Source organism: Oryzias latipes, chromosome 11 (genome assembly GCF_053564925.1).
Source record: "Oryzias latipes strain Hd-rR chromosome 11, Olatipes_Hd-rR_3.1".
NCBI lineage: Eukaryota > Metazoa > Chordata > Actinopteri > Beloniformes > Adrianichthyidae > Oryzias > Oryzias latipes.
In genome coordinates this window covers 28,786,441-28,796,135 of record NC_136247.1, presented here as the reverse complement: position 1 = coordinate 28,796,135, position 9,695 = coordinate 28,786,441, and the positions used below count along the sequence as shown (strand labels likewise).

The 9,695-nt window shown below is 42.6% G+C and overlaps 2 protein-coding genes across 5 annotated transcripts; both read left to right on the top strand.

Moving 5' to 3' along the window:
- The first annotated feature begins 2,995 nt into the window (after positions 1–2,995).
- On the top strand, positions 2,996–4,229 carry s100a10a (S100 calcium binding protein A10a). Its single transcript, XM_004073699.5, has 3 exons — positions 2,996–3,153; positions 3,766–3,914; positions 3,988–4,229. The coding sequence occupies exons 2-3, from the start codon at positions 3,786–3,788 to the stop codon at positions 4,147–4,149; spliced, it is 291 nt and encodes a 96-aa protein (XP_004073747.1). The 5' UTR covers positions 2,996–3,153; positions 3,766–3,785; the 3' UTR covers positions 4,150–4,229.
- Positions 4,230–6,261: 2,032 nt separating this feature from the next.
- Positions 6,262–8,564, top strand: LOC101155941 (ictacalcin). Of its 4 annotated transcripts, none has more exons than XM_078955139.1 (4): positions 6,262–6,359; positions 7,918–7,984; positions 8,095–8,246; positions 8,322–8,564. In XM_078955139.1, the coding sequence occupies exons 2-4, from the start codon at positions 7,933–7,935 to the stop codon at positions 8,463–8,465; spliced, it is 348 nt and encodes a 115-aa protein (XP_078811265.1). In that variant the 5' UTR covers positions 6,262–6,359; positions 7,918–7,932; the 3' UTR covers positions 8,466–8,564. The 4 variants fall into 4 exon arrangements, with proteins under 4 accessions (XP_078811265.1, XP_020562589.1, XP_004073748.1 ...); XM_020706930.3 differs by lacking the exon at positions 6,262–6,359 and adding an exon at positions 7,029–7,167 and having other exon boundaries at positions 8,095–8,240; XM_004073700.5 differs by lacking the exon at positions 6,262–6,359 and adding an exon at positions 7,029–7,167.
- The last annotated feature ends 1,131 nt before the right edge of the window (positions 8,565–9,695 follow it).

Sequence of the window (9,695 nt, the reverse complement as noted above, 5' to 3'; positions counted from 1 at the left end):
GCATTTTCCTGCTCTAAGGCCTGGATCTGATCTCGGTATTCTTCCTGCAGATCCTCAGGAGAAATGTCCGGAGTCATCATCAGCAGAGCTTCCTCTTGTTGGATCTTTGATTGAAGTTGCAGAAGCTTTTCTTTGAGGACTGAGTTCTGGTCCTGGGCAGCTTTGAGGTGGTCTCCTGCAGGGTCATACTTGGCTTTTCTGTCCGACAAAACAAGAAGTTTGTCCTGAAGCTTTTCAAGTTCCTGGACCATTTCCTCATTTTGCAGCTCTAAGTCCAAGATGCTGGTTTGATCGTGTTGGTGTTGACTTTCTGCTTGAAATCCAGGCTGATCTTCCTGAACTCCTTCAGCCTCACGTGTCAGATACGTGAAGTTCAGAGCTCTGTCAGTGAGGTCGGCTGAGATGGAATCGTTTCTCAGCTTCTCAGCTTCCTTAAGGAGCATCTGCAGGTTTTGGAGAGCTGTCCGGAGAGAATTGTTCTGCTCCACAAAATAATCCAGTTCCTGCTGTTTGTCCTTGTACAGGTCCTCCCAGGTTATCTGATCCCTGGGGGTTTTATTTCCGCGTTTGAACCATTTCCAAACACTTACCTTTGCTCTCTGAGTGAATCCTTTGAATCCCTGCTCCTGCTCTCTGGAGTGGTCGAGCGTCTGGCTGTCCGAATCCCAGAGGGATTCAGTTGAAGAGCTGGTAGCTCCAAGACCTTTAAACACATTGTTGTGGAACATGGCTGGTTCTGGATTGAAGTGAATTTGTGAAAGAGCTGAAGGCTTGAACGTTTTTGGAAACACGAGTTTCTGTAAATGCTTGGAAATCTCTCTTTAGATCTTTAAAATGCTGCAAGACTCAGAAAGATGGAGTATTTAGAAACTTTGGAGAGGAAGTAACTGGATGTCAAATGATGTTAAATGATTTCAAATGATGCTAAATGATGTCATTTTAATCATTTTAATTCCTCTGATATGACATCATCATGACATCATTATGACATCATTATGACATCATTTTACTGTAGGTGTCTGGAGATGACATCATTTGACTGTCACGCCCTCTGGTGACATCACTGCTTGTCTGTCCTTCACCTCACGTGACTGACAACATGTGTGGTGACGTCAGTCCTTGTGGTCACGTGAGAATGACCTAATTGGTGTTTTTTTAATCTTCATCTTCATGATCATCTTCTCATGAGGCTGAAAAGAACTTCAGAGGAAACCGACTGAGAGCTTCCCGCCCAACTGAACCGGTCCTTCCGGGCTGCCGGACGACATCTCGGTGGTCGGAAACGCACCTTTTCTCCAAAAGTTTCTCTCTTTCCGTGCTCCCAAGGCCCGTCCGAGTCGTTATACTGGAACCTCCGGGCTAAGCTCGGTGACTTTAGGCGGTTCCGTCCTTCCTGATCTGCTGGCGGACTCCCGTCATCGGTGTGAGGAGCTGAAGACTCCCGCCTGTGAGGGGTGAGCACGCCAAACCGACGACCTCTGTGGCGGAAACCACGGGGCTTGAGCACGCTCCGGTTTGCGCCGCTAATTACGCAATCATTTCAGTTTGGTTCCAACGACACCCTCACGTTGGAGTGTTTGGACTTCCTGTGCCTAACAGAGACCGGGACACGTTCCTTGGACCACATCCACCGAACCAGCACCAGAAACCAGAAACCAGAAATTTAAAAATATATTTTTTAAGACGCAGACTTACCACAATTACAAAAACTAATTCAAATAAAACAGTCTAAATAAATAAATATGTCAAACATTAATAATCAACTAACTAACAAATAACTAAATACTAAAAAGATAAAGCATCTCTAGATTTTTTGGATCTAATCCCAGCATACAACCTACAAGCTAAATAAAGATTTCTAGATCCACTCTGCTCTCCAGCCTTTTGCTTCAGCTGTTGGGTCCTTCCAGTCTCCATGGAAACCTGCTTTGGTTTGTGATATCCGTGTTGCAGGGATTTATAGATCTTCAGACAAACAGATTGTATATTTGTACAAATCCCTTTTGTGTCTGAGCTTTATTTATTTTATATTTTATTTAACGGTTCCAGACCAAACCAAATGGGGCGGCTGTGGTGCAGGGGTAGGGCGGTCCTTGGACAAGAAACCGAACCCCACCTTGCCTCATGGTGGAAGGTTGGCGCCAACTTTCGGCAGCGGAGCCGCCACCAGTTTGTGAATGTTTGTGTGTGACTGTAAAGCGCTTTGGGCCTTCGAGGAAGATAAAAAAGCACTATATCAGTCTACGCCTTTTACCGTTCACCAAACCCAGAGTCCTGCTTGCTGAAAGGTTTCCACAGCAGCAGGAGTCACATGGACACGACCTGCTGAAGCTCACAAACACACACAATACACGTTCTTCAAACACACATTTATTCACAAGAGAACACCTTGATGAACTGTTTCTACATGTAGGGTTTAGATCGATAGATCCTCTCTTTGTCATTGCCACCATGTTTAAAAAGTACCCTTTGGTCATTGCCTCATTTAGTCATTAAAGTACTGACTGACGGTCCGACACTGCAGACATTTATGAATCAGACGGAAAAACGATGTGGATTTCCTGTTTTTACATTGAAATATTTCCATAAACTCAGTACTTGACCTGACAGATGCAGAAAGGAGAGAAGAAGTTCATTTACCTTCATCAAATCTGCGTCTGTGTTCCCTGCCGGACGCTCCAGCAGACATGATGGACAGATGTGTTTCCACTAGAGGGCGCCATCAATCTAGGCAGACAATTCAATGGAAGTTTGGACTTTCCTTCTGCTTACGGTCCAGGGTGTGTTGTTGGTCTGCGGTTTGATAGCAGATATTCCATATATTCTATGATTCACTGCCGTGAAGCTGACATACGTGTTTTTAAAGTCATAGTTATTCTGTGTTTATTAACATTAAATTGATGTCCAGATGAAGTTCCTGTGTGTTTCTAGTAAAAGATGGGAAACTGTAGTCTGACTTAAAAAGTCAGTTTTCTGCTTTTATTTTGAAGACTGTCAGACCTCTCTGTGACCAGAGGCTTTCCTCCAATCCTGTGGAGTCTGAGTGAGTCACTGTGCGGCGGTCAGGGCGGCGCCTCCCTATAAAGCTGCTGCTGCTCCTGCTGCTCCTCAACTCCTCCTCAGTGCACTTCTGCTTCTGCTCTGCCCTGTGAGGTAAGATCTAACGGTTCTGCTCCGTCTCCAGTTGTTCATGATTTTCTGTCGCTCCATCGGCCTGAATGTTCTTGAGGAGGGATCTGTGTGATCTAGATCTGTGGTGGGCTTTTCTAGTTGAGACTTCCTTGTCAACGATTCAACTTTTTCACAACTTTCCTTTTTTGACAGCAGATTTCTGCAGACTTTAGCAGTTCGTTGGGAAACCGTCAGACGATGTGGCACTTTTTCCCATTTCTGTGACATTTTGCATCTTTGCTGTGTGGTTCCTCTATAGGGAGTGTGAGGAAGGGTGTGGTTGGACTGTGGGCATGTTTTCACATGTGTTGGGCTTTTCTTCTGTCCCCTCTCATTCTGGGCTTCAAACAGTCCTCAAAAGACAAACAAGCATCTGGATGCTTTTACAGAAAGATTACTGTGATTACAGTGGCATACAGACTTTTTACTTCTTTATATCCCTTCTATTGCTATCCATGCCATTCTATTTTTGTTAATGTTCTCAAATTTGAATCAGATTTTCCCCTTAAAAAACCCCATAAGTTTCCTTAAACCTTTTTTTGATGGCTCAGCAAATGATGAAAATGTTCAACGCTTCCTGCTGCTCTTTTCAAGTCTCAGAACGTTCCAGCATCATGCCTTCAGAACTGGAGAACGCCATGGAGTCCCTCATCAAGGTCTTCCACCGCTACGCCAAAGACAACCAGCTCAACCGGCGGGAGCTCCGGGAGCTGATGGAGAACGAGCTCTCCAACTTCCTCAAGGTGCAGAAACCGGCGAGGAGAGGGCTGAATCTGTGGGTTGGATTGTGGGCTGACCCTCCTTTACCTCTTGCAGGCTCAGAAGGACCCCGCCGCCGTAGACAAGATCATGAAGGACCTGGACGCCAACGGGGACGGCCAAGTGGACTTTGAGGAGTTTGTGTCTTTGGTTGTTGGACTGTCGGTCGCCTGTGAGCAATGTTACCAGATGGAGATGAAGAAGCGAGGGAAGAAGTGAAGAACAATGGGAAGAAACCCAAAAGCATTTCAATTTTTGTTGTAAAGATTGTTTTATCCATTAAAGAAACTGGACTGTCAGCTGTTGTGTGTGTCTGTGTGTATGTGCTGTTGGTTAAAGCTGCAGCTGAGACCAGGAGACTGCGTCTCTTTAAAGAGGACAGGGCAGGTAAACCTTGCCCCCTCCCTTCCATAAAGTCCTGTTTATCATTTCCCTGAGGAATCTGCTGACTGACTCAGCTGATGTTGAAACTCTCAGCTTTGTGGAGCGTTCAGGAACACTGAGATTGGGCAACGCGGTGAAATGTGCTTCTGTGTCGCAGCCCACTGCAAGAATGTGGAGGGCCTGAGTCACATGGAGATCAGCCCTTCCATTTTCTCACAACATCCGTTATTTGCTGGATTTGGTGAAATCCAAGCAAAAGGAGAAGAAACAACCAGCTCAGCTTATTCCATAGCAACTCATGCCACCCGCGGCGGGTCACCGAATGCCGGAAAAACTAAACCCAGGGGTTAACGTCTGCACGCTCGCTGAGCTCTGTGCACACATTTATGGGCGGGGGCCAGATCTCGGTTGATCATTGTTCGTGGTTACAGGGCAAACACTGTGGTTGCTAGGTTACGGGGCTCTGACTGTGTGTGTGACTGCAGAGGTTCACACCCACATCCCACACAGCTGAGTTCATTTTTCCAACTTTCCTGCTGTTTGTTTGTTTTAGGATGAGTGAGCCGCACAACTCACCACCGTAGAGATCCTTGATTGTATGAAGAAACTGAGACTTTTGCCTCAAATCATCATCCTACACTCAGTTTTACCATATATTTTGCTGAGGTGGGGGGGCGTGAGCTCAGAGTTCACAAATATTCACTCATTCCTGCCACACCTGGGATTAAACTGATCTAACAAACCTCCAAACTATACGGTCTTAACGCATCCCCACTTTGTTGCACCAATGAAAACATTTTACAGTAAAATAATGTTTGGTTGAAGAAGTCCAACAACAAATCAAGACAATTATTCCAAATGAAGAAGCCCAAAAAAAGTCTGCTAAACAAATTCAACAAAACTTTTTACATTTTGACTTTTGAAGTGAAACAGACATTTATACATTTATAGTCTTACTATAAAAAAGACAAACAATTCATTCACAAAAATAAATACAGGGGCAATGAAATAGTTATGAGCATAAACACAAATTTACATATTTTTTATTCTACAAAAAACGTTCAAGAATTTACAAATACAGCATTAATGATGGTGTCACTCAAACAAACTAGACCAATATTTAACTTGCAATATTACTAACATTTTTCACGATTTCTGATTTTATATGAACACGTTTAACTAAAGGATTTGTCAGTAAACCTTAAATGTGTTGAATCTGTCAGTGCTTCTCTGTAATACCCTCTTCTACCACTAGATGACACAAGAGAGCAACTGAGTGCAGAAGAATTTGATGTCAGATTTGTTTTATTCAAATGCAGCTGCATGAAATACAGACTGAGGTTTGCTTAGAAATCCCTCTGAAATGATGACAGACAGGAGTCAGGACTATGGGAGATGAATGACAAAAATATTTCCCACACAGGTTTGATTTCTCACAATTAGTGTCGTTAAATGAAGCCCAGGAAGTATTTGTTTTGATTTTAAACACAGTAGATATCATTTATAAATCACAAATTAGCATCACAACTTCAGATGAAATTTGAATATATCATATTTGGCCTACATGAAAATAAATAAAATCAAACATAAAATTGGCATTTAATCTAATTATAATATTTAGTAAGTTTCATATTCACAAATCAAAATTTTCTTCATCACAACTATTTTCCCTGTAATAATTAAAGAATTGGAATCTTATTTGGACACTTTCTAATTGCTTAAACAAAAAAGACATACGTATTTATGAAAACTGTCTGTCTTTGAACATTTTCAAAGCATAGTAATCTGTTTTTGTAATATTTATTTTGCAATACATGTACCATCCCCTGGCATTTTTATTGTTATGACTATTGTTGTTGTCATGCATATTTGTTCTATTTGTTTCGAATAATAACGTTTAAAAAAAACACAGATATCATAGACTAAAGCGCAGATATAATTTAGATTTATTTAGATCTACACTATCCAACGCTCAGAAATGCAGGCAGAGTGACATCAACAATACTTCCCACTGAGTGAGGTTCAATGCAGTGCTTCGGTGGACTGTGAGTGATTTGAGAGTCAGTATCCAGAAACTGCGCGCTGGGGTAGCTGGGAGGTGTAGTCCATCCAGAATTTTGGAGGTGGTCCCTGCCAGTGACCAGAGAGTGAGACAAAGCTCCGCCTCCTGACAGCTGGGTCTTCAGCTTTTGGGTCATGACTGAGTCTCAGCTTTGCAACCACACTGAGAGGAAGAGTGGAACCATTGGAGAGCAGAACAATGAGGGGACAGGGAGTCAGTGTGCTCAGTCTTTTCTTTCTGAACAACTTAAAAAATCCATTTCAGTGTTTACAGCTACAGCCAAAAATGCTCAGTGGAGACTTGTCTGGGTCTCCTTTGGCTTGCTTGTCCTTAAAACCCCATTTCTTTCAATGGGGAGCAGAAATCTGTGCACAAACAGAGCAAAAGACTCTGTTTGTGCACAGATTCTTGCTAAAGTGAACTGTGGGCTTTAAGAAAAGTGGGCTCAGAAAAACAGAGCAGCTGTGTATCTCTACTAACAGGGATTCATTTCACACAATAAACTTAGAAAGCAGATTCCTAAATAGAAAGATGCTACTTTAAAATGAAATGGTGGACTACAAAAAAAAAAACAAGAAAACATGCAAACCGTAAAACAAGTTTTGCCCAACCATCTGTGGTTTTAGAGTTTTCTAAAACAAAGAGAGGATTGGTTAGAGATGAGAGGCGAATGTCAGGGGGAGGGATGCGGGGAGTGGTGATGTATAAAGCATCCCACACCTCCGCCTCTCCGTCACTTCAGCGCTTCATTGACTGATTTTCTCTCCTTTCTTCTTTGTATCTCAGCATCGGTGAGTAAAAATAAAACCAAATTAATGTGCATTTGAATTTCTATATTTAGCATGAAACTTTGCTGTAATTTGACTACTTTGCATATTTAATTGTTGATCAAACTTTTTTTTTTTACAGAGAAGTGTCCTAAAACAATTTGAATTATCTGAGAAGTTGTTCACTATGTCTAAAATGACTAAAATTGAAGAATTTGAGTGTGTTAAACTTTTGTCCAGTTTTGGAAATACTTAAAGTTGATCCGATGGCACCAATTCAGTGCACATAAATTCATTTCATGCTTTTATTTTTGGTCTCTCTTTAAATGTCTTTCTAATATTGATTAAGGCGAAATCAGGAACGCTGAGGTTTCAGCTTTTGTCTTTTTGCTTCCTGCAGTTTGTTTACAGCGCTGTGATGTCACAGTTTCCACTGCTAACCATCCTCTGGGGAGGGAACCACACAAACCGAGTCACAGCTACCTTCTCTGTTATATTATAGGGAGTCTGTGGGGGCAAAGAAAACCCAATTAGCAGCAACTCCCCAAGTGAACCGACAGCCAAAACCCGTCACCCTTTTAAAAAACAGTCTCTTGTGTTTTCCAGCTGACCAATAACACATGTCGAAGGACCCAGGTGGAAATCTGTGGGTTATTTTTATGCAGCTCCGTGGAAAACTGAGAGGAAAACATGCGCAAAGACAAAAGAGAAAGAAATGCTACTCATGAATTAAAACTTTAACAATGACAATTTATTTTTCTCTCTAAATTGTAGGAACAAAAATCAGAGATGTCCACACCACATTACTCATCCGCAGAGCCAAATCCAGCCTTTACCTGGGGTCAGGAAATCCGATTTTCTGGGTGTCATTTCTTCCATCCATAGTCAGCTGTGGATCATAGGGTTGGGGTGGGGGGGGAGGCGTTGTCTGATGTCTTTCTGCTCTGTTAGGTATGTCCTCCACCATGTCTGACATCCAGAAGGCCATGGCTCTCCTCATCACCTCCTTCTCCAAATATGCCGGCAGGGAGGGAGACAAGAACACCCTGAGTAAGGAGGAGCTGAAGGAGCTTCTGCAGACGGAGTTTGGAGACATGGTTTGTGTGAGTGACCTCCCCCAAAGTCCACCCGTTCCCGACCGTCAAACGTTTGAACGTCCCCTCCCCCTCGCCCCGCAGAAATCCGACGACAAGGAAGCCATCGACCGCATCTTCAGAGACCTGGACACGAACCAGAGCAACAGCGTGGATTTCAGCGAGTTCGTCAAGCTGGTGTGCTGCCTCACCCAGATGTGCCACGAGTTCTTCACCGGCAGGAAGTAGGAGAGGCGCCGACAGCCGCCTGCCTGCCGCTCTGTGGAGGGAAGATTAGTAAAAAATCATTGTGATCAAAGCCAAAAAATAAAAGTTTGGTTCCTGAAAGGCGTGATGACGTGGTTGTCATAGCAACAGCTGCTGTTCCTAATGTTCACAGCTCGAAACCTTGCAAGCGTTGTCTTCAACTGCACACAAAAAAATGACAGGATATTTAAATCAAGATGGGATTTTATGAAACTGCTGCAGATTTTCCTTTGTCAGCAAATGCAACACAGACCCTCCTCTGATGATAATTCATGCAGCCTCCTGATATTTCTTTAATGAATCATCATCACTTTCTATGACAGAAGGCAGTATTGGTTAAAAATAGCACACAGTCACTTTGACTGAGTTTTTGTTGCAGTTATCACAAAAAATACATTTTTAAAACAAACATACAGAAAAATGATCAAAAGTGATTCCAAACATGTAAAAGAACGTTTTGCTTTTTTTAAGCATTTTTACTAATCGTTCCATTAATTTTATGCACACAGAAGCTTTTTAATCCTTAATAAAATGACTGGTTTCCCAAAATTAAACTCAATGTGAGGTTAAGTATTTTTAACACACAAAAACTGTGAAACCTGAGAATTGCACCCCCAACCTCCTTTAGCTGAGCTGTTATTATGAACCGTGAAGCTTTGAAATGTTTAGGTCCAAACTTACAGAAAATGTGATAATGTCCACCAAAATCTTTGTTTATTTATATTTTGTGAAAATCAATCTTCTTAACCAAATATCCCTGTGGGGGGGTCACTGGGCCACGGGGGTCTGTCCCAGCTGCTGTTGTGGGAGGGCGGGGTACACCCTGGATGGGTCATCAGTCTGTCACAGGGCCACACAACCACATGCACACCTTTGGACACTCCTGATTCACCTGCGACGCATGTTTTCGGAGAGTTCCCGGAGAACATCCACACCTCCACAGGGAGAACCTGCACACTCCACACAGAAAGGTCCCAGCTGGGAATCAAACAGCGAGTAAGGCTAACCACTGCACCACTGAACAGCCCATTGAAATATCAAATAATTCATTCATTTTTAGTTTGAATGTATTTATGTGGCTTGCTTCACACCGTCTCACAAACATACGAGCTAAAAAAAAAACATGTTTGCGTTGTGCAAAGTCTTATTTAGAGATGTAATAATAATAATAATAATGGATTAAATTTATCTGCGCTTTTCAAGACTCTCAAA

What these genes read in the sequence shown, in the direction of transcription:
- s100a10a (XM_004073699.5), top strand. Translation starts at nt 3,786, where the DNA reads ATGCCTTCAGAACTGGAGAACGCCATGGAGTCCCTCATCAAGGTCTTC. An exon ending in AGCTCTCCAACTTCCTCAAG is followed by an intron (nt 3,915 to 3,987) that starts GTGCAGAAACCG and finishes TACCTCTTGCAG; the next exon opens with GCTCAGAAGGACCCCGCCGC.
- LOC101155941 (XM_078955139.1), top strand. Translation starts at nt 7,933, where the DNA reads ATGTCCACACCACATTACTCATCCGCAGAGCCAAATCCAGCCTTTACC. An exon ending in AAATCCAGCCTTTACCTGGG is followed by an intron (nt 7,985 to 8,094) that starts GTCAGGAAATCC and finishes CTGCTCTGTTAG; the next exon opens with GTATGTCCTCCACCATGTCT. An exon ending in AGTTTGGAGACATGGTTTGT is followed by an intron (nt 8,247 to 8,321) that starts GTGAGTGACCTC and finishes CTCGCCCCGCAG; the next exon opens with AAATCCGACGACAAGGAAGC.